The sequence below is a fragment of the Drosophila biarmipes genome, chromosome 3R, assembly GCF_025231255.1.
Source record: "Drosophila biarmipes strain raj3 chromosome 3R, RU_DBia_V1.1, whole genome shotgun sequence".
Lineage (NCBI taxonomy): Eukaryota > Metazoa > Arthropoda > Insecta > Diptera > Drosophilidae > Drosophila > Drosophila biarmipes.
Window position 1 is genome coordinate 28,284,697 of NC_066616.1, and position 22,979 is coordinate 28,307,675.

The 22,979-nt window shown below is 49.3% G+C and overlaps 11 protein-coding genes across 16 annotated transcripts; 5 read left to right on the forward strand and 6 right to left on the reverse strand.

The window, feature by feature from the left end:
- The first annotated feature begins 52 nt into the window (after nucleotides 1–52).
- LOC108024549 (RNA-binding protein with serine-rich domain 1) lies at nucleotides 53–1,944 on the forward strand. The gene is made up of 3 exons (XM_017094528.2): nucleotides 53–220; nucleotides 289–450; nucleotides 872–1,944. Coding segments are annotated over exons 1-3 (1,122 nt in total). The 5' UTR covers nucleotides 53–218; the 3' UTR covers nucleotides 1,830–1,944.
- LOC108024548 (probable tRNA (uracil-O(2)-)-methyltransferase) lies at nucleotides 1,876–4,141 on the reverse strand. Its single transcript, XM_017094526.3, has 3 exons — nucleotides 4,034–4,141; nucleotides 3,302–3,589; nucleotides 1,876–3,244 (listed from the first exon to the last, which is right to left on the reverse strand). Exons 1-3 carry the CDS (start codon nucleotides 4,065–4,067, stop codon nucleotides 1,947–1,949), a joined length of 1,620 nt encoding a protein of 539 aa, XP_016950015.2. The 5' UTR covers nucleotides 4,068–4,141; the 3' UTR covers nucleotides 1,876–1,946.
- On the forward strand, nucleotides 3,991–6,046 carry LOC108024748 (2-oxoisovalerate dehydrogenase subunit alpha, mitochondrial). Its single transcript, XM_017094855.3, has 4 exons — nucleotides 3,991–4,139; nucleotides 4,200–4,734; nucleotides 4,804–4,969; nucleotides 5,210–6,046. The coding sequence occupies exons 1-4, from the start codon at nucleotides 4,071–4,073 to the stop codon at nucleotides 5,757–5,759; spliced, it is 1,320 nt and encodes a 439-aa protein (XP_016950344.1). The 5' UTR covers nucleotides 3,991–4,070; the 3' UTR covers nucleotides 5,760–6,046.
- Nucleotides 5,981–7,813, reverse strand: LOC108024750 (AP-1 complex subunit mu-1). The gene is made up of 2 exons (XM_017094856.3): nucleotides 6,712–7,813; nucleotides 5,981–6,639 (listed from the first exon to the last, which is right to left on the reverse strand). The coding sequence occupies exons 1-2, from the start codon at nucleotides 7,531–7,533 to the stop codon at nucleotides 6,181–6,183; spliced, it is 1,281 nt and encodes a 426-aa protein (XP_016950345.1). The 5' UTR covers nucleotides 7,534–7,813; the 3' UTR covers nucleotides 5,981–6,180.
- A 241-nt stretch (nucleotides 7,814–8,054) lies between these two features.
- Nucleotides 8,055–9,850, forward strand: LOC108024604 (methyl-CpG-binding domain protein 3). Of its 2 annotated transcripts, XM_017094619.3 has the most exons (3): nucleotides 8,055–8,329; nucleotides 8,582–8,938; nucleotides 9,235–9,850. In XM_017094619.3, exons 1-3 carry the CDS (start codon nucleotides 8,124–8,126, stop codon nucleotides 9,722–9,724), a joined length of 1,053 nt encoding a protein of 350 aa, XP_016950108.1. In that variant the 5' UTR covers nucleotides 8,055–8,123; the 3' UTR covers nucleotides 9,725–9,850. The 2 variants fall into 2 exon arrangements, with proteins under 2 accessions (XP_016950108.1, XP_016950109.1); XM_017094620.3 differs by lacking the exon at nucleotides 8,582–8,938.
- A 33-nt stretch (nucleotides 9,851–9,883) lies between these two features.
- LOC108024606 (metaxin-1 homolog) lies at nucleotides 9,884–12,010 on the reverse strand. 2 transcript variants are annotated; one of them, XM_017094621.3, is made up of 5 exons: nucleotides 11,773–12,010; nucleotides 11,527–11,673; nucleotides 11,145–11,423; nucleotides 10,502–10,897; nucleotides 9,884–10,327 (listed from the first exon to the last, which is right to left on the reverse strand). In XM_017094621.3, the coding sequence occupies exons 1-5, from the start codon at nucleotides 11,857–11,859 to the stop codon at nucleotides 10,253–10,255; spliced, it is 984 nt and encodes a 327-aa protein (XP_016950110.1). In that variant the 5' UTR covers nucleotides 11,860–12,010; the 3' UTR covers nucleotides 9,884–10,252. The 2 variants fall into 2 exon arrangements, with proteins under 2 accessions (XP_016950110.1, XP_016950111.1); XM_017094622.3 differs by having other exon boundaries at nucleotides 9,884–10,438.
- Nucleotides 12,011–12,138: 128 nt separating this feature from the next.
- Nucleotides 12,139–14,337, forward strand: LOC108024603 (vacuolar protein sorting-associated protein 45). The gene is made up of 3 exons (XM_017094618.2): nucleotides 12,139–12,331; nucleotides 12,404–12,602; nucleotides 12,652–14,337. Exons 1-3 carry the CDS (start codon nucleotides 12,239–12,241, stop codon nucleotides 14,082–14,084), a joined length of 1,725 nt encoding a protein of 574 aa, XP_016950107.1. The 5' UTR covers nucleotides 12,139–12,238; the 3' UTR covers nucleotides 14,085–14,337.
- Nucleotides 14,338–14,470: 133 nt separating this feature from the next.
- Nucleotides 14,471–17,348, forward strand: LOC108024602 (IQ and AAA domain-containing protein 1-like). 2 transcript variants are annotated; one of them, XM_017094616.2, is made up of 5 exons: nucleotides 14,471–14,710; nucleotides 14,768–15,768; nucleotides 15,829–16,737; nucleotides 16,795–16,965; nucleotides 17,029–17,348. In XM_017094616.2, the coding sequence occupies exons 1-5, from the start codon at nucleotides 14,471–14,473 to the stop codon at nucleotides 17,201–17,203; spliced, it is 2,496 nt and encodes an 831-aa protein (XP_016950105.1). In that variant the 3' UTR covers nucleotides 17,204–17,348. The 2 variants fall into 2 exon arrangements, with proteins under 2 accessions (XP_016950105.1, XP_016950106.1); XM_017094617.2 differs by having other exon boundaries at nucleotides 14,644–14,714.
- Nucleotides 17,260–18,709, reverse strand: LOC108024607 (U6 snRNA phosphodiesterase 1). 3 transcript variants are annotated; one of them, XM_050889145.1, is made up of 4 exons: nucleotides 18,253–18,588; nucleotides 17,860–18,201; nucleotides 17,677–17,803; nucleotides 17,260–17,620 (listed from the first exon to the last, which is right to left on the reverse strand). In XM_050889145.1, the coding sequence occupies exons 1-4, from the start codon at nucleotides 18,348–18,350 to the stop codon at nucleotides 17,411–17,413; spliced, it is 777 nt and encodes a 258-aa protein (XP_050745102.1). In that variant the 5' UTR covers nucleotides 18,351–18,588; the 3' UTR covers nucleotides 17,260–17,410. The 3 variants fall into 3 exon arrangements, with proteins under 3 accessions (XP_050745102.1, XP_016950112.1, XP_016950113.1); XM_017094623.3 differs by having other exon boundaries at nucleotides 17,260–17,803; nucleotides 18,253–18,575; XM_017094624.3 differs by lacking the exons at nucleotides 17,260–17,620; nucleotides 17,677–17,803 and having other exon boundaries at nucleotides 17,971–18,184; nucleotides 18,253–18,709.
- Nucleotides 18,710–18,816: 107 nt separating this feature from the next.
- LOC108024608 (uncharacterized) lies at nucleotides 18,817–19,986 on the reverse strand. The gene is made up of 4 exons (XM_017094627.3): nucleotides 19,825–19,986; nucleotides 19,573–19,743; nucleotides 19,477–19,517; nucleotides 18,817–19,135 (listed from the first exon to the last, which is right to left on the reverse strand). Exons 2-4 carry the CDS (start codon nucleotides 19,715–19,717, stop codon nucleotides 18,881–18,883), a joined length of 441 nt encoding a protein of 146 aa, XP_016950116.1. The 5' UTR covers nucleotides 19,718–19,743; nucleotides 19,825–19,986; the 3' UTR covers nucleotides 18,817–18,880.
- Nucleotides 19,987–20,492: 506 nt separating this feature from the next.
- On the reverse strand, nucleotides 20,493–22,832 carry LOC108024609 (mitochondrial pyruvate carrier 2). The gene is made up of 4 exons (XM_017094628.3): nucleotides 22,725–22,832; nucleotides 21,949–22,672; nucleotides 21,849–21,889; nucleotides 20,493–21,060 (listed from the first exon to the last, which is right to left on the reverse strand). The coding sequence occupies exons 2-4, from the start codon at nucleotides 22,115–22,117 to the stop codon at nucleotides 20,806–20,808; spliced, it is 465 nt and encodes a 154-aa protein (XP_016950117.1). The 5' UTR covers nucleotides 22,118–22,672; nucleotides 22,725–22,832; the 3' UTR covers nucleotides 20,493–20,805.
- Between the last annotated feature and the right edge of the window lie 147 nt (nucleotides 22,833–22,979).

Genomic DNA, 22,979 nt, shown 5'->3' on the forward strand with positions numbered 1-22,979 from the left:
CAGATATATCGAGTGTGTATCGAATAAAACATCGGCTATGGCGATGTTTTGATAACATTGAAGTTGCTATCGATGTCTATCCACCTCTACCGAAAACGCTACTTGGTTTTAATTCCTGTTGAAAAACCCGGGATTTATTAATAAAAACATAAAAGCCAGCTCTTTCAGGAGTCGGCTGACATACACAACTAATCGTCCTCTTAATAGGCACTACGAAAATGTAAGTACTTGAAGCCATTTTGCCCCCTGAAGGGCTGAAACATCTCGCTTTTCTCGGCCCGAAATTAGGGCGCGTGCCCAGAGTCCCGCCGGCGAGGGTGAGAAGGAAAAGGACACCAAGGATAAGGACACCAAAGAGAAGGACGGCAAGACGACCAGCAGCTCCTCCCGCAGGGACCGCGAACGCAAACGCCGCGGATCGGCGTCCTCCAGCAGCGACTCCAGAAGCAGGTAAGGCAGCCGGCAATGGGCGCTCGCCACATCTGTCACTTCGAATAAGGGTTACTTCCGAAAATGCGCTACCTTCTATGGTAAAATGTTCTTAGATACCAGAAAATGTAGAAGTTAGGTATTTGTTACTACAGAATATGTGATTTTCCCAGGGAAAACCCAAGTTAGCCCAATTATTTTACTAAGTACCCCCTTTAAACAAGGTGAAAGTCCATGTTATTATACCATATATACATTCCACTCCTCTTTATCTCTTTATCACTTATTAACATTTTTAATACTATGCTTTTTGGGACAGTTGTAGTAAACAAACAGATAAAATTCATAAAATGTTGAAAAAAGTCAAAAAGCTATTCCCTTTCATCTACCAACTTGTCACACTTTTATGCGAGAAGAGTATCTCAAATGCTGTATCTTCCAGCTCTTCGGACAGCAGCTCCTCCCGCAGCAGTTCCGGATCATCGCGCTCCAGCTCAAGCAGCTCCAGCGACTCCTCGAGCTCGTCCTCAAGCTCGTCCAGCGACTCCGATCGCAGCGAGAAGAACCGGCGACGTGGTGGCGGTGCCTCAGGCAAGGATAAAGACAAAGACAAGCCCAGCGCTCGATCCCGTTCTCGGACCCGTTCGCCCAGGCGCGTCTCCAAATCCCCCAGACCGGGCAGCAAGTCGCGGAAGGAGCCAGAGCGGGATCGCGAGCGTCGCAGTCGCTCCCGGGATCGAGCCCGCCGCGCTGGATCCAACGATAGGCCCGCCGTCGAAAGCAATAATGTGAAGCGCGAGCGTTCGCGCTCGGCCAGCCGCTCGAGGTCGCCACGCCGTCGTGGACGTGGCTCGGTGGACAGAACGCCGCCACCGAAGCGAAGGGAGCGCTCCCGGTCGCGCACACGCACCCGTTCGCCTACGCCCAAGCCGGTGCGCATCCATGTTGGCCGGCTCACCCGCAATGTGACCAAGGACCATGTGTTCGAGATCTTCAGCAGCTTTGGGGACGTGAAGAATGTGGAGTTCCCCGTGGATCGTTACCATCCGAATTTCGGACGCGGCGTGGCTTTTGTGGAGTACGCCACCGCCGAGGACTGTGAGTCGGCCATGAAGCATATGGATGGCGGGCAGATCGATGGCCAGGAGATCACTGTGTCGCCGGTTGTCATACCCAAGCAGCGGCCGCCCATGCGTCGTCCCTCGCCTCCCATGCGCCGTCCGCAGAACAACCGCTGGCGATCCCCGCCCCAGTTCAATCGGTTCAACAACCGCGGCGGAGGAGGTGGCGGCGGCGGGCGTCGTCAGTCGCCCATGAGGAACCGGCGCTCTCCGCGTCGCCGCTCCCGCTCGCCCATCCGCCGCCGACGTCGCAGCAACAGCAGCGATAGCTCTCGCTAGAGGACAACCCAGCTCGATTCCTAGATTATACGATTTGACACCCCGATTATGGACTTCTCTTTATATTATAATCCAAACAATAAACGTGAGCGAGGGCCACACACGTAATACTTAAGGTTAGTGTATAAAGGAGCACACGGCATCTTCGAGAGGACACCCCAGCGGATGATGCTGCTTGAAGAAGCAACTACGCTTTTTGGTGGTCACACGGGCCCGGAGACGCTGATCCATGGGCTTGGGAGTTCGTATTCCTATAAGGTCGCCACCGCAAAACTCGAAAACCTCGTGCTTATTTCTCAGCAGCGTTTTGATGCCGCCGCACTCGGACTTAATGCCACTCAGCTCTTCTTTGGTTAGACTCTGGGCGATCTCCCGCATGGGCAGGCGACCCGACCACTTATCCTCGTTGGCAGCCAGGAGCTGGTTGAAGATCTTCAGCACCAGGGCGTCGATAATGGATTTATCCACCTGCGTGCAGTTGCGAACACGTTCCTCCTTTTCGCGTAGCTTAACTTCGGACTCTCCTGTTCGGTACTTCCTTAACTCCTCCTGGACGAAGTACTCCAGGTCCTCAATAGGTATTGTGGGTCTCCTTTTGATTCCGATCAGACCCAAGCGCTTGGTGCTCGGAATTTTGAGGCGGTCTTGTATGACCAGGGGAAAACCGCATTTCTCTGAGACCAGTTTGATGTACTTACAGAAGTCCTGGTAGGCACTTATTTTGGTATTTCGCCGGCGGAACTTGGCCCCCGAAAGTTCGTAGGGACAGCAGGGTAGCAGAAAATAGCTAAGGTTCAGGCGACCAGCAATAACCGGAATCCAGGCCGACAGCTCATCCGAATGATTGCCAATTAACCAATTTATTTCCGGAAAATCCAAGCGGAAGTTGTTGGGCTCAACGGTCTTCTCGAAGAGACATTGTTGCGTGTCCGCCGGATAGAGGGACCATAGTTTACGCTTCCTTACATCGTAGCCGTAGCCCTTGAAACCCTCGGCATTAAGGACATGCACCAGCAGGCCGTTTCCGCAACCCAAGTCGGCGAAAGCATCGGGAGTCGTTGAACGCCACACACAAATCAGATAAGCGGCGATGGCCAAATCCTCGTAGATGAACTTCAACGGATCCGTGGACTCTTGGGCCGTTTTCCACAGGTCAATCAGATGCTGGGAGTGCTTTCGTTTCAACTCCTTGTACAGATCATTGTACTGTTCCAAGCTTACCAAGCGCATTGATCTGTCCTTCTTTTCATCCTGCTTGGACTGGGACCAGTTAAGGAGTTTGTGCTTGACAACGTACTGCAACCAGTTGGAGTTCTGTTCGGACTCCAGTAGAAGCTGTCCTTCCTGAAGCCGCGCCGAGAAATCTTCTAGCTTGTCGCTGGCAAACTGGCACTCGTAAAGGCATTTTGCAAAGTCTGTAAGTGGGAGGCTTGTGAGTTGCTTATGGAATAGGTATTGAGTGTTCGTTGTACCTATAGTCCCTGTGCCCAGGATGTTCTCCGGCAGCTTCTTGGGCAGCAGCTTGAACCCAATCTTGAAGCCGCTGCACGTGCGCTTGCTTGGTCTGTCCTGGAGGGTCTTCACCAGCTCCTCTTCGCTGGACTCGCACAGTCGCCCATCCTTCTGTTTCTCCACTTGGGTAATGACCACCTCGAAGATCCTTTTGTTCAGGGCATGGTAGTTTCTGATCAGTATTCCAATCGCCTGCCAGAATTGCGCTTCTGTTATTGATGCCATGGCGTCGCAAAGGGAAGGTGACGCTACGAAGTCAGGAAAATCAAGTATACGCCGGGGGTTTCGTTTTTCTATCGATACTTTAGGGCGCGAATTTTCAAAAATGATAAGCGAATCTTAAATATAACAAAATAAATATGTGAGTAAAAAAGTATAGTAACGAATAAATAAAGCATTTTTTTAATCATTTCGATAGTTAGTGATAGTTTAGCAATTCTCAAACCTTCCCATTTAATACAACTATTATTAGGGGCGTAAAATTATTATTTTTTAAAATAGAAAAACCTATCTTATATATTTAACGCAAAACTAGTTTATTTTTAAATTAAAACACCTTCTATAAACAAGATCTCGATGACAAAGGTGCTTCTTCGATTGTAAAAAGTCTATCGATATGGTATCAACATCCATTCTATTGCGTAATCAGCTGGGAAACACGCAGCTGAATCTGAATCTTGGAACCTACTTACCTGTTGCATTTACTAGTTTAGATACAAATCCCATATCATGTCATTCCTGCGAAAATCAGTGCATCTTTTGGGTGCAGTGGCGAGGCGACAACAGCCCCAGCAAGTGGTAAGTAGCCGGAGTTATCACCTGGGCTTGTTGTTATTTGTTTGAACCCCCCACCGACAGATTAGAGGTGCGATCTCCACAGCTGCGCGGGACTTCAGCTCGGAGCTTCCCAGTGATTACGCCAATTTCCCAGGTGCCAAAGCCCCCTTCGTCAGCAAGCTGAAGTTGATTCACCCGGAGGACTATGCCCCGATTCCCATTTACCGAGTGATGGATCGGGATGGCTACATAGCGGATGAGTCCCAGGATCCCCAGCTGAGCCGCGAGGTGGTGGAGAAAATGTTCCGCGACATGGTGCTGCTTAATACGATGGACAAGATCCTGTACGAGTCCCAGCGGCAGGGCAGGATCTCCTTCTACATGACCAACTTTGGCGAGGAGGCGTCCCACATAGGCAGTGCCGCCGCCCTGGAGATGCGCGATCTCATCTATGGGCAGTACCGCGAGGCGGGCGTTCTGGTGTGGCGTGGCTTCCGCATCGACCAGTTCATCGATCAGTGCTACGGCAATGTGGACGATCTGGGTCGCGGCAAGCAGATGCCCGTGCACTACGGCTCCAGGGAGCTGAACTTTGTCACCATCTCCAGTCCTTTGTGTGAGTGGAAACCGTACAGTATTATGATCATAAGTATCTACTAAAGATATCTATCTTCCCGATGTATAGCCACCCAAATGCCCCAGGCCGTGGGAGCAGCGTATGCCATGAAACTGAGGCCGGAGAACGATGCCTGTGTGGTGTGCTACTTTGGCGAAGGAGCTGCCTCCGAGGGAGATGCCCATGCCGCCTTCAACTTTGCTGCCACTCTGGGTTGCCCAGTCATCCTCTTCTGGTGAGTGCCCCGCTTATAATATTGTTTGTTTTTGGCAACTCTGATATTCAAAAGAGACTACTTTGATAAGATAAAATATTATATAGTACTCTTTTATCTTATCAAAAACCTTTTCCAACCCATTCAAATTCGGAACTTAATTGAAATAAAAAAATATATATATTATTTTATGTTCTTTCGTATATTAAGCCTTTCTAAAATGATGCATTGAAATAATTAACAATTTATCTTTCCTTCTAGTCGCAACAATGGATTCGCCATTTCCACCCCATCCCACGAGCAGTACAGGGGCGATGGCATCGCCGGACGTGGTCCGATGGGCTATGGCATCGCCACGATTCGGGTGGACGGCACCGACGTGTTCGCCGTCTACAATGCCATGAAAATGGCCAGGGAGTACACGCTCAGGGAGAACAAGCCGGTGGTGTTCGAGGCCCTGGCTTATCGCGTGGGTCACCACTCCACCTCGGACGACAGTACCGCCTACAGGCCGGCCGAGGAGATCGAGGTGTGGAACTCGGTGGAGCACCCGATATCCAAGCTGAAGCGCTACATGGTGCACAAGGGCTGGTTCGACGAGGACGCCGAGAACGAATTCGTCAAGGATGTCAGGAAGAAGGTCCTGAAGCAGATCGCCGTGTCCGAGAAGAAACTGAAGCCCAACTGGCGCGAGATGTTCGAGGATGTGTACGCTGAGATGCCCGACCATCTGGTGGCGCAGCAGAAGGAGCTGGAGAAACACATCGAGGCCCACAAGGAGCACTATCCCCTGAAGAACTTCAAGCAGTAGAATCCTCGTGCCGGAAAGAAGCTAACAACTCAGAAATCAAAGCGAACCGAGAGACTCGACCGAAAGTGCATTTATTATGATTAAGCAATAGGCAAACAGTTTTGTGTGGGTCCAACCCGTTTTGTTATGACTCATCCGTGCACGCTGGGTGGGTCGATTATGTGGAACTAGACTCCTCGGTCTTCATAGGCACACTCAAATTGACCCACTCTGGTGCAGGGGTTTTGAAAAGGTGTTAAAATTTATTAGATTTGATTTACATACAATATACATATACTGAAACAATACGAATACAAATATATACTTTTGACTTAACGCAACGCATCGCAGACAAAAACGCGGGTGGAGATGAAGCTACCTGTTGCAGGGATGACTCGCTGAAGCTTGGCTGGAATGATGCTGGGGGCGGGAGTGGCTGCACTCAATTGGTGCGCAGCTGATAGTCGCCGTTCTGCGTGATGTACCTCACCCAGGGCAGCGCCTGGTAACCGCTCTTCTCGATGATCTTCAGGTAGCGCACCTGGATGCCCGACGTGGTGAAGTAGGGAATCTCGAAGCGCACCTGAATGGGTGGCTTGCCCTCCGTATTGTCCTCGCTCTCCACACTAGGGAGCCCAAAATGCGCCCTCATCAGATACTCCTTGCCGCCCGGGAACGACTTGATGGTCCAGATGATGGCGTTCTGCTCCGGTGCGTACTTACAGCTGCCAATGGTGGTCTTGAACTTGGGCGAGTCCGCGTCGGCCGGCACCGGTATGACGATCTCAACGTTGTTAGCCGTCGATCTTCGCTTGAACTGTGACTTTGCCTTGATCATGTACTCCACGCGGGAGTGGGCATGACGCTCGATCACGGACTCTATCCAGATCAAGGGTTTGACCTGTCAAAATGGGTTTTATTAGTCGGACATCCTTGATGATTAAATGATAAAATAAGCCTAAGGAATACTCACATGCGTGTTCAGCCGATAGGACATCAGTTCGAACTCGCCGTCTGGCGGAATAAACGAGATTGTGCGATCGTTCTCGAACCGCGACAACCGCACGCACTGGTGGAACTTCACGTCCTCCAGCTCCACGGACTTGGACTTGCCACGGCCTGTGCTCTCGAACAAGACCTTGTCGTTGAGGCCCAGCCGCAGCTCGGGCATGCCCGACAGGTAGACTCGCATCTTGATGGCGCCCACGATCTCGCTGCGCAGCACATTGCCGTTGGCGTTGGCCAGCAGGTTCACCGACTCGATGACGTCGAGGAAGACCTCGTTCTTGCGGTACTTGATGCCCTCAGAGCGCCAGGAGACGGCATTGGTCACGGCCACCGGGATGCGGGGCTGCAGCTCCAGCTTGTGGCCCTCCTGCGTGATGTACTCCTGCAGGATCTTCGAGTCGGTGGTCTGCGGGTAGCCAAAGTCGAGCAGCTCATCCAGCAGCTCGTAGATGATTACGAAGTTGTCCCGTATAGACTCCTCCTCCAGCTCCTTGAAGTACTCCACAAAGACCTGGGCGATCTTGTGCAGAAAGACGAAGACCAGGGCGATATTCACGTTCTTGTTGCGCGGCGTCGTGGACACAATGTACAGATTGTTGGTCTTGATGTAGGCGAACGTGGTCTCCGCCGTCTGGAGGATCGGGGTGATCAGACCCTCCTCCTCGCGTTCCATCAGCAGGGGCATGAATTTGTCGATCACGGCCATGTCGATGTTGTCACCGCGGTAGTTTCGCGATATCAGCACCTTGCCCTTCACGTCCAGCACGAAAATGGCCGACGACGACATGACGACTCTTGTGTCCCAGCAGCTGCCACTTGTCCCAGGTGTGAAATTTCCGACTGGATCGAGTGGGAGGTGGTGGTCCCTTGGCAGGTTCTACTGCTCGCGGCAGGCGTTGCTCGTAGCGGGTGGCGACTGTGGCGGGGCGTCGGTGAGTGGCTCGGTGTGTCGCTGGGCTGGCTTTACATATTCCGTTTCGTGGCCTGGAAAATGCGATGAAAACTCGGAAATTTCTTACGTCGCCCTTTCTGCTGCTGCTTCTTCTTTTACAACTGCAGTGTGACCAGCTCTGGTTTTTTAAGGGCTGCCCATCTAGCCTTTTCTAGCTAAGAGTAAATAACTTTTAGTTCTGTTTTGCTTGTTTGCTTAAAGAAATATAATTACTTTTTGTGACAAAAGCAAAACTACTGCTAATAACTAACAACTAATTAGAATTTCTCATTTAAAAATATGATATTTCGTGGCTTGATAACATGGGGATTGGCTGGATGCCAGCACTGTGGCACTTTGGCATTTGCCGCCTTCCGCAGTACGGCCACACTCCTCCAGCCAGACGCTTTTTTTTGTGGAATTGTTAATTATTTACTTCGGCGAGCATGCAAATGAACCCGAGCGTCACAATCGAGCGCAAACGCGTCGACTGCAGTGTCCTGCCCAAAGGATGGCAGCGCGACGAGGTCCGCAAGTCGGGCAGCAGCTCCAATAGCAACGCCAGCAGCAACAACAACAACACCAGCAGCAGCAGCAGTGCCACAGCCAGCGGCAACAACAACAATAACAAGGTGGATGTTTTCTACTACAGGTAAAGAGGAAGAGCGAGGAGCACTCCATATAGAACTAAGGGAGGGGGATATGTATAGCCAATATCGGAACACTGCACGCCGTTCATTCGGATGTAATTTTAATCACTTTCACTACCTTTCTGTTATTACATCCACATCAACCAACCAACACACACTACCCACACACACACACACGCACACGCCTATGCATACATACACACGAACCACCTAACCCACCAAAAAAATCTCCACCCACCGCGTCCGCTCAACAGTCCCACAGGAAAAAGGGCGGAGGGAAAGCCGCCGCAGGACCTGGTAATCCCCGATTTCCAAACCGGCAAGATGCAGCAGCGGGCCCTGCCCTCGCCATCCATTTCGCTGTACCGCTGCAGCGCCATGCCGCTCCCGCTGACCAGTGGCGGCGGAAATGGGGCCACCACCGGATCGGCGGCCAATGCCCTCAAGCGCAAGTTCGCCCGCAGCCAGGGAGGCACGGCAGCAGCAGCAACAGGGGCAGCAGCAGGAGGAGCTGCTCCTCCGGCAGCGACCGCCTCATCAGCAGCGGCGGCAGCAGCGTCATCTGCATCACCATCTGCGGTCAATCGGCAGCAGCAACAGATTGAACTCAGGTAGAGCCAAGTGGAGGAGCACTTGACTCTTGCATGCCAGCGTGACCTGTCTTGTTTGCCTCTAGCCTTCAACCAGGATGCAAGGTCTACAGCTTGCACACAAAGAAACCCAAAAAAGCAAAAGAAACACAATTGGACAACCATTCGTAGAACGCTGTAGCTCTGTGCCACCTGAGATTTATGTTCACCATCTCTGCATGCTTAGGCTCCAATTTCCATTTTGTCTTGTCTGCTGTTTGGTGTTTTACCTTCTTGCCAACTCGCCATTAATGCTTGCCAATCTTAATCCCTTACAGCCGAGCGCTGCGCACAGATGTCTCCCTGGTGCCGCCCATCCGACAGACTGCCTCGATCTTCAAGCAACCGGTGACGGCGATTCGCAACCACACCCAGGATCCCGCCAAGGTAAAGCACGACGCCAAGCATGGCACGCGGGAGAAGCCCAAGCAGCTGTTCTGGGAGAAGCGGCTGGAACGACTGCGCGCCTGCCATGACAGCGGCGAGGAACTGGACGACATCTCACTGCCCAAGACCATACGCACCGTTGGCCCCAATGTCAACGAACAGACCGTCCTCCAGTCGGTGGCCACGGCGCTGCACATGCTCAATGCCGGTGTCCACGGCCAGAGCTCCACCAAGGCTGACTTGACCAAGAATGCGATGGCGTTCATGAATCCCGAACAGCCGCTCATGCACGCGGTCATCATCTCCGAGGACGACATTCGCAAGCAGGAGGATCGGGTCGGCGTGGCGCGGCGGAAGCTGCAGGATGCACTCAAGACATGAGTGCAATGGTCACCCTCATGCATCTACCAATTCCATTGTAGACTATAACATCTCTATCGTATTGACCCCTATTCGAAATCTACGTTTAAGACTAGTGTGTAATAAACCAAAACCAACTCCAATCGAGGGATTCTGGTTGTTATTGGAGGTCGACTAGGATTTACTCTTTGTCCACAACAAAAGCGCCTCAGTTATTCTTTTTATTACGATCAGATGACTTTAAAATGCTATTTTATACAAGACAGTTTAAAAACGAATTCGAACTATGTTACACATATAGAATATGCATCTTAGAGAAGATCGATTAGTAAGAAAAATCTTTGGAACGGAAAGCAATCTAAGGATAGTTCAATTATTTCCATGCCGAGTAAGCCAAGATTCCTTTTTGGTCCAAAGATTCGTGGCCCAGTAAATCGACCCCCTCTAATGTTCACGCAAACCTTTCAAGCTGGACAGTTTTTGTGCTTCATCCACTCATTTTGTATTTTAAAATATATACTATACATAGACAACGTTGCAGAGGCGCGTTTAATCCAGTCCCTCCTCCAGCTCGTCGTCCTCGTAATCTATGCCATCGTAGTCCGTCGAGGAGCGCGTTGTTAGCTGCAAGGGATGAAGCATTCGGAATTTGCGATTAACTGAGAATTTGGCACCTGCACTGGTCGCGTGCGCCTACAAGAGTGTCTGGAGCCAAACAAAGACATTGACCCAAAACTATCGAATAAGCGCCAGGCAATTTAAGGGTTTAGAACAACTAATTCAGCCAGCGGTGCCCACCTGGTTGTAAATGCCGCGCCATGCGGCAAACGCTCCCATGGCCAGCACTGCTCCCACGCCGGCAACGATTTTGGTGTTCAGCTCAGAATCCAGGAATTTGCGCTCAGAGGCCGTCAGACTGGCCTCCGTGCCACTGGGCGTCTTGGTGAGTTTGACGGAACTGTAGCCCTCGTTGCGGAAGATGTCCTTGGTGATGCGGTTGATGAAGTTCACCAGGTTCTGGCAGCCCTTGATGTGGTTCTGCAGCGGATTGTTGGGCAGTGCGATCTTGAAGATGATGGCCAGATAGCTGTAGACAATGGCATCGAATTCGCTGTACGTGTCGCCGAAGAACCAGACCTTGCGACCCAACTTGCGGGATAACAGGTTCACCACCTTTTTGGCATTGACTACGAGCTGGGAAAAGAAAGGGATGATTAGCAGGTGCATATAGATAGGTAATTATGAAATACTGATGGGCTGCTAATGGAATTGATTAATACCCAGTTAATGGGTTATGATGACATACTACGAAATGTTTGGAAACAGGATAGTAATGATGAAACTTGGTATGATCAAAACGCAACCAGAAGTCTGATTAATCATCAATCCATACATCAGCTCTGGTTTCGTAGCAATAAGAACATTCATCCTAAGCACTCACGTAGTCGCCCTCGTGCTTGTCCAACTTGTCGTTGACATCAAAGCCTGCCATCACCTGGACCACGTCGCAGGCCTCCCGTTGGTAGGACGAGGGGTAGTAGAAGTTGAAGGGGAATGGCGTGCGCTTGGCGTACAGGCCCCGCGTGGTCGAGTCGAAGTTGTGGGGCTCTCCGTACAGGAAGTAGTGGTAGTAGGCGTGCAGATTGGTGAACACCCAGTTGGCGTAGGCGGTGGACAAATGCTTTTGTTTGGTGCTTAAATGCGCATCTATCGGGTAACCCTGGAATGAAAGAGTGATACGACGAATTAAACCCATCAAAAGGAAAGCAGTGCCTATAAATAGACCGTGCAGTTTGTTCACCCGGCATTGTTTTCGCACTCACCTCGAGATCCAGCACGCGCTTGATTTGCCTATAGCCCGCGAACTTCTGGTTGCCGATCTGCAGATAGGGCAGTTTCCCGGCGCCCGAGCGCAGGGGATTGGAGCTGGTCTGCACGTCCATGGGACAGCGGGTGAATCGCAGGAGGCACTGTCAAGGTGGGCAGGGGTTGGTCAGTTTCGTTGGCCACTTGCGATAATGGGCAAAACAGGCGTGCTGGCCGCCGCCGTGTGATGCAACTGAACTTACCAGCGCACGTAAACATTCAAAATCAATGGACGGCAGTCCGTACTCGCCCTTGTAGACATGGAGCATCGCTCCCAGTTGCATCTCCATGGCGTCCTAGTCTTCGCTCGCTCGTACTCTTGTATTTGGCCGGTTTTCAACAGTGCACCTGCATGGTAGCCATCAAAATTTGAATCCAAAAATATATGCCAGAATTTCTGGTCGACTGCTGAGAGTGCTTTCAGACTGATAACTACTACTCGATCTATCGGTCGGGTATATCGGCGCCTTACCGATTGATGGTCAGAGGTTAAAACAGCTCGAAAAAAGCCATATATAGCTTTATTATAAGTATTTAGCTAGACGACCATTTAGCTAAACTGCCACCAGTGTTATCAGTAAGTTATCGAAAGCTGCTCCTCCCTAGCCCATCTGTTTGCGAAAAAATAATTCTTTGGTTTATATTTTTGCCATAAATTAGCTAGCAATAATGAATCTGATAAGCGGCATAAAGTTGTACATCGAGAAGATGTGCTCCGAGTCGGGGCCGGGCATGAAAATCATCCTGCTGGACAAGGAGACGGTAAGTGCGGCCCACAAAAGCGCTGACATACGAGACCTTCCCTACTGAAAGTCCACATCATTCCCTTTGCAGACCAGTATCATTTCGATGGCCTTTAGCCAGTCGGACATGCTGCAGCGGGAGGTCTATCTGTTCGAGCGCCTGGACTCGGGCAGGTCTAACGAGCGGTTAAAGTACCTCAAGTGCATCGTCTTCATCCGCCCCACCAAGCAGAACATCCAGCTGCTGGCCAACGAGCTAAGGAATCCCAAATACAGCGCCTACTACATATGTAAGTGGGCCAAAGAATGCCTTTTTACACTTCCTAAAACCTCAAATAGATTTCAGCAACATCATTCCCCGGACGGACGTCAAGTACTTGGCAGAGTGCGACGAATCCGAGTCTGTGCGGGAGGTGAAGGAACTCTATGCGGACTACCTGTGCGTCAATCCCAATTTGTTCTCCCTGAGTATTCCTAACTGCATGGCCAACCTGAATTGGCTGCCGGATGCCCTGACCCGCAGCATGCAGGGCATCACAGCAGTGCTGCTGTCCCTGAAGCTAAACCCAGTGATCCGCTACCGAGCCGGTTCCCAGGCAGCCCAGCTCCTGGCCAAGCTGATCTACGAGCAGATCACCAAGGAGTCGTCTCTATTCGACTTTCGTTCCAATATCGATGGCTCCGCGCCACCTCTCCTGCTCGTGTTGGACCGCAGAGATGACCCAGTAACGCCGCTGCTTCACCAGTGGACCTACCAGGCCATGGTCCATGAGCTGCTGCATATCAAGAACAATCGATTGGACCTGTCCAATCGCCCCAACGTACCTAAGGACTTCAAGGAGCTGGTTTTATCTGGGGATCAGGATGAGTTCTATGGCAACAACATGTACGCCAACTACGGTGAGATTGGGTCTACCATCAAGCAGTTGATGGAGGAGTTCCAGCGCAAGGCCAACGACCACAAGAAGGTGGAGAGCATATCGGACATGAAGAATTTCATCGAGTCGTATCCGCAGTTTAAGAAAATGTCGGGCACCGTGCAGAAGCATTTGTGTGTGATTGGTGAGCTTTCGGCGCTGAGCAACAAGAGGAATCTTTTTGAGGTCTCTGAGCTGGAACAGGAGATCGCCTGCAAGGCCGAGCACTCCGCGCAGCTGCAGCGCATTAAGAAACTGATTGCGGACGAGCGAGTTTCCATCGAGGATTCTCTCAAGTTGGTGGCCCTATATGCGTTGCGGTACGAGCGACATGCCAATTGCGACACATCCGGACTGCTGCAGATCATCAAGTCGCGCGGCGGACAAGCTGCTGTGGTGCCCTCTCTGATCGAGTATGCTGGAACCCATGTGCGCCAGGGAGATCTGTTCAACATGGTGCGGATCACAGATGCCGTTAAGTTGACCCGCAACCTGATAAAGGGTCTTAAGGGAGTGGAGAATGTGTTTACTCAGCACACCCCATTACTGAAGGAGACCCTCGAGGATGTGTTTAAGGGACGCGAATTGGATCCCCTCTTCCCGGCCATAAATTCGGAGCTCGTGCCATTCCGACGACCACCGCAGGAGGTGGTGGTCTTCATCATTGGTGGAGCCACGTACGAGGAGGCCTTAGCCGTGCACCAGATGAACAACGCAGGATACAGGGTCATCCTTGGCGGCACCACCATCCACAACTCCCAGAGCTTTATCCAAGAGGTCATGGCCGCCACCAGTGGCATCCAATTTAAGCACACCAAATCCATGATCAAGTACTGTTCCACGGATAATATTTAAAACTAATTCTGACTAGGCTGAATTATACTGTTAACTATTTATTAACTACATAAGTATGTGCATTATCCATTTACTAAACAAAACTGTTTAAAAGTACCCGTATTCCATGCATAACACCCATTGAAATCCATTGGACTATATAACCTGTAAGCCTATTCCATGTAATATATATATTTATTATTGTTCTCGAGGGTGTCTCCAGGCAACGCCTGAGACGAAGTGTATTATATTCAACTATATGTGTATAAAAATACTAACCCGGCATTGTTCTTGGAATAATCCCACCCTTGTGCGGCACCTTGGCAACTCCAAGGAGGGCCGCCTGGCAACGTTTCGTTTGATTCAAACAAGGACTTCAGTTTTGCATTGAAGAATCCTTGATCACCATGTCCAGCACGTATTTTAACGATATCTGGCACCAATCCCAGCATGAATGCGAGCTGCTGTCGACCATTGACTATGAGAGACAGCACCAGGATGTGGAGACAACGGTGGCCACCATGAACGCCGCAGTGGGCTCCGTAGCCGCGGATGCGGATGCCAAGGCCCTGCTGCAGTCGAGTCTGTACGAGTTCTATCTGCGTTATATATGCTTGAGCAATCGGCTGGAGGATGTTTACGATAATGTGGGTATGCGACTTATAGTTTCTTTAGTTTTCCATCCAATTCTGAATTTTCCACAGATGATACAGCCTCAGAAGCGTCAGTTGGTGCGCAAGCTACTGGACGCCTGTCTGGGCCGGGTGGTGGAGCTCAAGCACGACCTCGTGAACATAGACCTCATGGAGTTCAGCTACAACGATGAGGTGGTGGAGCGCCTGCGCCTTACGCCCATGGAGACGGAGCTGCGGATTCCCCGCTACTTTCTCCGTGAGCGCCAACAGGAGCTGGAGTTTCGCAAGAAAACCATGCAAGAGATCCTAGTGAAACTGGGCTGGCTGGAGGAGCATGAGATGGAGGAGACGGTGACCACGGAGATCGAAGCCATCCGCATGCTCCAGATGCATGAGCGGGCGCGACAGGGACGACTGCGTGCTCACTTTATGAAGGAGATCCGCATCTTGAAAGAGAAGGGTAAATCGGAAGAACGCAGCGAAAAGGAGCGCAGTGACTCCGGTCTCCTGGCTGCCATGAAGATCCAGAAGATGTGGCGTGGCCACACAGCTCGTCGGATCACCCGGCGCCGCAAGATGGAGGAGATGATCCTGATTGGCATGCTGCCACCCCCGCCGGCTGTGGTTAAGGAGCGGGCAGAGAAGCTGGAGAAGCTCCAGCACAACGAGAAGCGCTACCAGGCTCAGGCTCTTTACGGCCAGCAGTTTGAGGAGCGGCAGCGCGCCCTGCAGGAGGAGATCCGTGCCAAGCACGGGGCCAGCATGAAGGAGGACATCGCCGATGAGATACGCGCCTGGGTAAAGGATTGCTACGAGAAGACGGGCAAGCTGCCGGACTTTCCCTCCGAGGATCAGGGTGGCTCCTTGCACATCTTCAGTAGACCTGGCACGGAGAGCGAGCACAGCCGCTCGTCGGCACGCTCCTCCAAAGAGTCTCGGAAGACCAAGGATAAATCTAAGTCGCCGGCGCGCAGTGGCGATCTGAACGTCAACGAAAACCAGGAGGAGGAGGTCAGCTTTCAGCCGGCACCCTCCGTTTGCCTGCCAGACATTCGAGCGGAAATAGATCTGTAAGAATGTTTCCCCCTTTTCTAAGGGTATTTAATGTATTATTTCTCTTACCTCACCAGCTTCAATGACACCTGGCGCGACAAAGACGAGACCGGAGTGCTTAGCCAGGCGGCCTACGAGGACATGATCTACAGCGATAAGTACCAGGAAGTGGAGCTGGAGTTCCGGCGCGCAGTTGACGATGTAATGCGCCAGGAGATCGAGCTGCTGCAGACGGCCGTGGGCAAGAAAGTCAAGAAGAGCAGCAAGAAGACGCGCCGATCGGGAAAGAAGAGCAAAAAGAAGAAGGAGAAGGATCTCACGCCGGATCGCACCACGGAGTCGCTGTACGAGGAGTTGGTAACAAATGGCATTATACGCAAATACCCGGAACTGAAGATAAAACAGTTCCTTGGAGACAAGGCGTTGACCGCCAGGAATGGCACGAATCCCTCGCCGGGCGACATCCGCCAGATCCTGACGGAGTACTGCATCCTTCCACTCGGTTCGGATGCTATTCACAATTGCACTCCGCTTATACGGTCTATTCTGCTAGCTGGACCCAGGGGTTCCGGAAAAAAAGCTCTGCTCCACGCCATTTGCACGGAGGTTGGAGCCGTGCTTTTCGATCTGACTCCTGCTAACATTGTGGGAAAGTATCCTGGCAAGTCGGGCCTTATAATGCTGATTCATCTGGTCCTGAAGGTCTCCCGATTGCTCCAACCTGCCGTCATCTACATGGGAGATGCCGAGCGACCTTTTATGAAGAAAATTCCCAAGACGGATCGCACAGATCCGAAGCGGTTAAAGAAGGATCTGCCCAAGCTGATCAAGAACATTGCCCCCGAGGATCGTGTGATTTTTGTGGGCACCTCTAATTTGCCCTGGGAGGCGGACCAGAAGTTACTGCAATCCGTCTACAATCGGTTTATCTATATTCCACGACCGGATTATGGCGCCATGTCGCATGCCTGGAAAACTTTGTTGCAGTAGGTGATCCTAAAGAACAATCTTTCCACCATCTACTGATATTTTTATCCCAACAGTGATTACTCTGGTGGCATCTCCAACTTAGACACCAGTGCCATGGCCAAGATATCCGATGGCTATACCATTGGATCAATCGATGCCTGTCTCAAGGAGGTAATGACCTGCAAGCGGAAGCTCCAGCTGCGCACCCAACCACTCACCAATGCCGAGCTTATCAATGTCCTGTGGTGGGTTTATTGTAATCTAGAGATAGATGTTGATATATGTATTAACAATTTATCTGCCTTCAGCTCTCGGGATCCCGTCTATCGCGAGGAGGAGGAGGCCTTCGAGTCCTGGTGGTCGAAAACGCCACTCGGTCGCCGTCGTCAGCGGTTTCTGGAGCTGGAGGAGGAGCGCTTGCTGGAGGAGCAGGCTCAGGCAGCCAAGCAGGGAAATGGCAACAAGAAGAAGGGTCTCAACTAAGAGGTAAACAAAGTATTTTTCATATTTAAGATGGTAACTTGGGACCAACAGTGCACTTAACAATATAACTTTTTTCAAATATATTTGGCGTACTCCTTTCCTTTATAGAAAAATATGAATAAATGGGGTTACATTCTCAAGTAAAGACACGTTTTTAAACCTTAAAAATAGGAACAGCATGCAAAGAGTATAAATGTAACCTTTGATTTAAAAATAATCCTGAATCATATTAAATTCGAACAATATTATCCCACATCCACTGCCTATTTTAGCCTGTAAGTAAAGTCCTTGTTGCCGCATTTTAAGTGCACCTCGTTGACAGCCATTGGCAGAGTGTCCTGATCTTCGAGGAGCTCCTGCAGCTCTTTTAGTTTCTCGTTTAGCACTGCCTCTTGATCGCCCAGGCACCAAAGCAGGCTGACATGGAAGGAGGCAGGATTGTAGAACTGCTGCAAGCGGTAGTCGAGCATCACCTGGTCGATGGGCTGCAGGATGGCAGTCATCTTCTCCACAAAAGCAGGGTCCAAGGGGGCGGCAATGAAGGTCCTGGTTCGCTCCTCATTTGTGTAGATACGCAGGCCTTGCAAGGTGGCGGTGAATCTAAACGGATATGTTGTTAGTACTTGGCTTGATCCTCTCCTGGTTCAAGGACTCACCCCACGGAGCTGTTGAGAGCTGTTTGCAGAGATCGTGAGAACTCATCGATCTGATGGTACTGAAGCACCACCGTTCGACTCAGGCTGAGATGCAGTGAATCATTAGCCTGCAGTTCCACGTGGGGCTTCAAGTGGGCAATGGCTTCGGCCTGGAACTCCTCCAGCTGATCGGCACAGGCTGCTGCCGGCACATACACATAGGTGGCCCAGTTTCCCCGCTCGTGCTTGAAGCTACGGATGCGACCGCCATGCAGAGCGGGATCATCGACCACATCCTCGACGAACTCCTCGGGCTTGGGTTTCTTGGGGCCCAGCAGGGCGGCAGCTGTGGGCAGGGCCGGTCTTCAGCGGTTTAAATGTAGAAGTCTACAGGCATTGGGGAAACCACATTACCTTTTGAGGCTGCTCAATGTTGGAGTCTCATTGATTTCAGGGGAATCTTCATTTTCAGAGGCGGAGGAGCTGCTCCCACCATAGTCAACCAGCGCCATTTTATTAAATATTTATTTGTTTTTATTTAATTTATTGAAGAAATCACCAACAACTAAGAATTCGCCGGTTTTTATTTACATTTATCGATTAAATCAAAAGTGATGATAGTCTGGCTTTTTTATCGGATAATTTGAAAAATCGCTTAGAACCAGGGATTGAAAATAACCGTTACTAAAACTAAAATTCTAGAATTCCATATAGCAAAAAGATATGTTTTTTTAATAATCTTAAAATAAAACAAGCTTTTGAAATCTGAGGTTACGAAAAAATAGGTATTTTTGCATGTATAAATTTGAAAAATCGTTATATTCCATTCTATTTTGAAATCAGTGATCCAAAAAGAATTTGCAATTAGAAAATGTAGAGAAAATTTTGAAAAACAAGATTTGAAAACGATCATATCCCTTTTTTTTTCTGAATTTTGTGTCTTGAAAACACTGACCTTAAACCCCGTACATTATAATCTTGTGTTTATAATAATTTTATTTATTTATTTTTAAGAAATCTAACAAATGCTATAATTGGCCTACTATGAACTGGATTTTTCCTTGCCAGCCTTTTCCAGCTGCGCCTGCCCATACTGGTAGTTGAGGGCCCGTCCCAGTTGGAAGAGCTGCGTCACGCACACGAAGAGATTCACTGCAAACAGGCTGTAGTTCTTCGGGGTGATGACCAGGGAGTAGCGCGTCCAAATGAGGTTCGTGCCCCCCAGAGCCAGACAGGCGTTGGGTGAAATGGTGTCCGCAGGACGCGTCAGGTCTCCAATTCCAGCAACAACCAGGCCCTGTGGTAGAACAATGAATGGGTACAGAGATTAGGGGATCTGGCTGATAATGCAGGGTAAGTCCCCTGGTTTGACTGCAAATCTCTATGGCATGTTGCCAAAGCTCTCTCCCAGAGGTATTACGAAATATTCCATAAGCCACCGAAACCGCACAATCACTTAGTTATCAGAATCTCGCGCGTGGGGACGAAAAACTACGTATAAGTATTCATTTATCGCGAGCTTCATCAGGTTGAGAAATAAACAAATAGCAATAAAACTCGAGATTCGCCCACAGATTTGTTTATCAGCTGGGCAAAGGACGAAGGCTGCCGAGTTATATAAGACGTTGCCAAACTTACCCATTTAACGATGGGACCCCAAAAGAATATGGTCTTGGGACCTAGAGGGGGAAATCCGATAAATAGAGTTTTCAATTGAGAAATCCTTGATAGTACCTGCTGGATGCATCCACAGGGGTCGCAGCTTGGCCGGCACAAACTTGTCGCAGGCATTTATGAGTCCATTGTACGCCCTGGAATGAAGACCCTTTCCGGCGGAAGGAGCCGCAGTGGCAGGAGGAGTTGGGGGATCGGCAGACATTCCGGCCGGAGGACACTTCCTGACTACTGTAGCGTCCAGCCGAGCCAAGATCCCAAGAGAAACTGATGAGGCTCCGCCAAATCGAGAGCAATATTAATATAACCCACCTCCAACAAGTTGTATACAGTATAGGATGATTGATTAGAAGCGTTGGCACAGCTCTCGATGCGGGTTCCGATAAAGTTCCTCCCCTCCAGGTGGCAAGTGGAGTGCCTGTTCAGATCTGGCGGCACAACAGCTCCCAGCAAGCGTCCATCCACAACTGAGCTTTTGCCAAGAGTCCGGGGTCCACGGACATATGTTTATGTTTCTCCAGTACTATATTAGCGTAGAGCTCCTGTTATCACCAGCATTATCAAGAGCTAGCCCCTCTCCGCAGTTCATATTAGCCATAAAACAACTGCGAAACTAAACTTATAAAAGTTATTACTAACACTCGCTAATTGGTATTGACCTAGGGGAGAGTATTACGAAGTGTTTTCATTTGATTTTAATTAATTGGTATTTGAGAGGGTAATTGTGTAAAACTGGTCGTAGAACCGGAGAGCAAATAGGTTTAGTGCTCTCGCCATTCCGGTTTTAGAAAACCCTTTATCTCATATATTACTATTTAAAGAACAAAACCTATCCTGTTTACTCACCTATTAGCGGAACCTAATTAGCATTTTGTAGATAATACAAACTGGACTGGTTAATTCATTGTTTTTGTGTTTTTTTTGCAATTTTGTAGGCAAACCCAAGCCCAGAACTAAAACATATAGGTGTTCCTACTGTCTACAGTCTTACAATATATTGGTTTATTTGTTGACAATCACAAACTGTCCAATCATTTTCGTATTCATAAAACTATACGCAAAGCCTCCACAGTTACAACTTAAGCAATACGAATCACGTCGATAAGGCGATGGACCATAAATAATAATGGCTAACAGATTGTAAAACGCAGATGCCCGATCCGCGAACACAGCTCCTTCCTCTTAATCCTTTCGATTACGTTGTGCGTTGTGGGATTTGTTTGTATGTACATAACATTTCGATTAAAGTCTATGTTGAGGGGACAGCACCGGTAGTCGGGATTCGATATGTCTCTAGTTCTGCGCCGCCGGCTGCTCCAGCTCCTTCAGCTTCTCCTGGCCCTGGTGGTAGTGGTAGGCGCGGGCAAGCTGCACCACCTGCGTGATGCCCACGAAGAGATTCACGGCGAACAGGCTGTAGTTCTTGGGTATGATCACCAGCGAGTAGCGCGACCAGATGATGCCCGTGGCGGCCAGGGCGGCGCAGCCGGAAATGGAAATGGTGTCGGCCGGACGGGCCAGGTCACTCAAGCCGGCGGCAACAAGGCCCTGAAACAGGTAGGAATATTTTTAAGAAACTTTACAAAATTATACTTTGAAAATGGTTATGACCTGGAAGTTGGTCGATTATTCTTTGGCTTATTTGCTAAAAATGATGTTAATATGAGTTAATATTTATCTTGCTTTCTACTATATGTATATTACTAGCAAAATTGCTTTTTTGGTTCAAAAAACTTCAAGTTAATATACAAAAAAATAATTAATAATATCATATAAGTATTATATATATAATATATATGATATATATATCTCGCCAAGTTTAAATTAACCATTTTATAAATGTTTTTCACAAATCTTGAGATTAAAATATGTATGCAGCCGTTATAATTGTTATTTTTGGCCGGTTCGTATAATCGAAAGAACAACAGATCTATTATATGTTACGTATCAAAATAAACATAAACAAATAAATTATTCCACGCAGATGTCTTTAAAATAAGAAATTCTTCAAAATAGGAACTGAATTTGGTATTTGAAAAGGCACTTTCGACGGGTTTCCAGAACCCTTCTTTATAGGCACCCATAATTCAAAGAAACAATAGCTATTGGCGCACAAACACAACGTCAGTCCACTTATCAGGCGCAGGTTGCTCGGAATAATCAAAATAATTCCATTTAATGGCACCTGCGCACAGATTTGTCTACCGTCTACCGTCTACGGCTGTTATTTCGGATTTATGGCGAACGTATGTGTGCGATAATGAAAATCAGCGAAGGTCGTGCGTTGTCCGAGTTATGTAATCCCATCCGTCTGGTGGCCCATCAACCCAACTTACCCACTTGAAGACGGGTGCCCAGAAGAAGACGGTCTTGGGACCTGCGGAAGAAACGGCGGTTGGTAAGGTGTATGGAGAGGAGGAGAGCCATTGGACCTACCTGCTGGGTGCATCCACAGGGGGCGCAGCTTGGCGGGCACCAGTTTGTCGGCGGCGCCAATCATCCCGTTGTACAGCTTGGAGTGCAGCCCCTTTCCCGCCGAGGGGGCGGCCGTCGGCGGCGGCGGCTGGGGCACGGGCGGCGGGGGCTGAACGGCGGCCGATGACATTGTGTGGCTTGTGCGAACGAAAAATTCCACGGGTCGGGGTGATGACAAATTATGCGTCCAAACTCGCTGGCTGGCAATCACAAAATAAAATCTACTACGAGGCGAAATGCCAAACAACAAAAGCCAAAAGAGCTTTGAAAGAGAGCCCAAAGAGGGGGAGAGAGAGAGCGCACCCACACACTGACGGAGCCGAACAGCTGAGAGGGTTATTTACTAACGTGTTTAATGAGTGGCACGTTGGGAAGCACATACACCTATGCAACCCGCTCTTGACTTTCTAAAAATCTGCTAAAGTCATGTATTTAACCGCATATTTAAACTTAACAGGAACAGGTTTTTGCCCCGTGCGAAAGGAAGTTCACTAGCTGCCTCAAAACATCCTTGACCTTGGAGAGAGTGTGCCAATTTCCGCAGCGCTGCTAAATGTTTGCGGAAGCAAAAGTGTCTCAATTAAGTGCAGCACAACCAATACAGGCGCAGAGCATCTATAAATAGCATGAACATGCAAGTTTTTTTAGGAGTCACGCGATTTTAGAGATGCGCCAGCAATCACGCCTGTGGAGATCATAATTAGCAACGCATTTATACACAAATAAAAAACACTCACTCAACACATCTTTTTGTTCATTAAAAGTTAACTTTTAACACAAGAAATTGCACAAACATAAAAAAAGAGAATACCTTTTAACAGCTGACACACGAAAAACAGTTATTGCGACTTTGTCGTCTCTATTTTTAGTGTTGGCAAACGTAAAGCAGTATGTATATAATATGTAGATACAAAAAATACAAGTTTACAAACTTTATATTTAAGCTAACTTTATTATTTATGTTGCAAGTCAGTACATTAAAAAACAAAATT

Excerpts from the sequence above, each read along its gene's own strand:
- LOC108024549 (XM_017094528.2), top strand. Across the intron at positions 451-871 it reads AGCAGCGACTCCAGAAGCAG|CTCTTCGGACAGCAGCTCCT; the intron begins GTAAGGCAGCCG and ends TGTATCTTCCAG.
- LOC108024548 (XM_017094526.3), bottom strand. The coding sequence starts at position 4,067 with ATGGGATTTGTATCTAAACTAGTAAATGCAACAG. Across the intron at positions 3,590-4,033 it reads TAAACTAGTAAATGCAACAG|CGTCACCTTCCCTTTGCGAC; the intron begins GTAAGTAGGTTC and ends CTGACTTCGTAG. Across the intron at positions 3,245-3,301 it reads CCTGGGCACAGGGACTATAG|ACTTTGCAAAATGCCTTTAC; the intron begins GTACAACGAACA and ends TCCCACTTACAG.
- LOC108024748 (XM_017094855.3), top strand. The coding sequence starts at position 4,071 with ATGTCATTCCTGCGAAAATCAGTGCATCTTTTGGGTGCAGTGGCGAGG. Across the intron at positions 4,735-4,803 it reads CACCATCTCCAGTCCTTTGT|CCACCCAAATGCCCCAGGCC; the intron begins GTGAGTGGAAAC and ends CCCGATGTATAG. Across the intron at positions 4,970-5,209 it reads TGCCCAGTCATCCTCTTCTG|TCGCAACAATGGATTCGCCA; the intron begins GTGAGTGCCCCG and ends CTTTCCTTCTAG.
- LOC108024750 (XM_017094856.3), bottom strand. The coding sequence starts at position 7,533 with ATGTCGTCGTCGGCCATTTTCGTGCTGGACGTGAAGGGCAAGGTGCTG. Across the intron at positions 6,640-6,711 it reads CCTATCGGCTGAACACGCAT|GTCAAACCCTTGATCTGGAT; the intron begins GTGAGTATTCCT and ends CCATTTTGACAG.
- LOC108024604 (XM_017094619.3), top strand. The coding sequence starts at position 8,124 with ATGCAAATGAACCCGAGCGTCACAATCGAGCGCAAACGCGTCGACTGC. Across the intron at positions 8,330-8,581 it reads GTGGATGTTTTCTACTACAG|TCCCACAGGAAAAAGGGCGG; the intron begins GTAAAGAGGAAG and ends TCCGCTCAACAG. Across the intron at positions 8,939-9,234 it reads CAGCAACAGATTGAACTCAG|CCGAGCGCTGCGCACAGATG; the intron begins GTAGAGCCAAGT and ends AATCCCTTACAG.
- LOC108024606 (XM_017094621.3), bottom strand. The coding sequence starts at position 11,859 with ATGGAGATGCAACTGGGAGCGATGCTCCATGTCTACAAGGGCGAGTAC. Across the intron at positions 11,674-11,772 it reads TTGAATGTTTACGTGCGCTG|TGCCTCCTGCGATTCACCCG; the intron begins GTAAGTTCAGTT and ends CCACCTTGACAG. Across the intron at positions 10,328-10,501 it reads GGCGCGGCATTTACAACCAG|CTAACAACGCGCTCCTCGAC; the intron begins GTGGGCACCGCT and ends CATCCCTTGCAG.
- LOC108024603 (XM_017094618.2), top strand. The coding sequence starts at position 12,239 with ATGAATCTGATAAGCGGCATAAAGTTGTACATCGAGAAGATGTGCTCC. Across the intron at positions 12,332-12,403 it reads TCCTGCTGGACAAGGAGACG|ACCAGTATCATTTCGATGGC; the intron begins GTAAGTGCGGCC and ends TTCCCTTTGCAG. Across the intron at positions 12,603-12,651 it reads ATACAGCGCCTACTACATAT|ATTTCAGCAACATCATTCCC; the intron begins GTAAGTGGGCCA and ends AACCTCAAATAG.
- LOC108024602 (XM_017094616.2), top strand. The coding sequence starts at position 14,471 with ATGTCCAGCACGTATTTTAACGATATCTGGCACCAATCCCAGCATGAA. Across the intron at positions 14,711-14,767 it reads TGGAGGATGTTTACGATAAT|ATGATACAGCCTCAGAAGCG; the intron begins GTGGGTATGCGA and ends AATTTTCCACAG. Across the intron at positions 15,769-15,828 it reads ATTCGAGCGGAAATAGATCT|CTTCAATGACACCTGGCGCG; the intron begins GTAAGAATGTTT and ends TTACCTCACCAG.
- LOC108024607 (XM_050889145.1), bottom strand. The coding sequence starts at position 18,350 with ATGGCGCTGGTTGACTATGGTGGGAGCAGCTCCTCCGCCTCTGAAAAT. Across the intron at positions 18,202-18,252 it reads ACATTGAGCAGCCTCAAAAG|ACCGGCCCTGCCCACAGCTG; the intron begins GTAATGTGGTTT and ends AAACCGCTGAAG. Across the intron at positions 17,804-17,859 it reads GCTCTCAACAGCTCCGTGGG|ATTCACCGCCACCTTGCAAG; the intron begins GTGAGTCCTTGA and ends ATATCCGTTTAG.
- LOC108024608 (XM_017094627.3), bottom strand. The coding sequence starts at position 19,717 with ATGTCTGCCGATCCCCCAACTCCTCCTGCCACTGCGGCTCCTTCCGCC. Across the intron at positions 19,518-19,572 it reads CCTGTGGATGCATCCAGCAG|GTCCCAAGACCATATTCTTT; the intron begins GTACTATCAAGG and ends TTCCCCCTCTAG. Across the intron at positions 19,136-19,476 it reads GGGGTCCCATCGTTAAATGG|GGCCTGGTTGTTGCTGGAAT; the intron begins GTAAGTTTGGCA and ends GTTCTACCACAG.
- LOC108024609 (XM_017094628.3), bottom strand. The coding sequence starts at position 22,117 with ATGTCATCGGCCGCCGTTCAGCCCCCGCCGCCCGTGCCCCAGCCGCCG. Across the intron at positions 21,890-21,948 it reads CCTGTGGATGCACCCAGCAG|GTCCCAAGACCGTCTTCTTC; the intron begins GTAGGTCCAATG and ends TTTCTTCCGCAG. Across the intron at positions 21,061-21,848 it reads GGGCACCCGTCTTCAAGTGG|GGCCTTGTTGCCGCCGGCTT; the intron begins GTAAGTTGGGTT and ends TACCTGTTTCAG.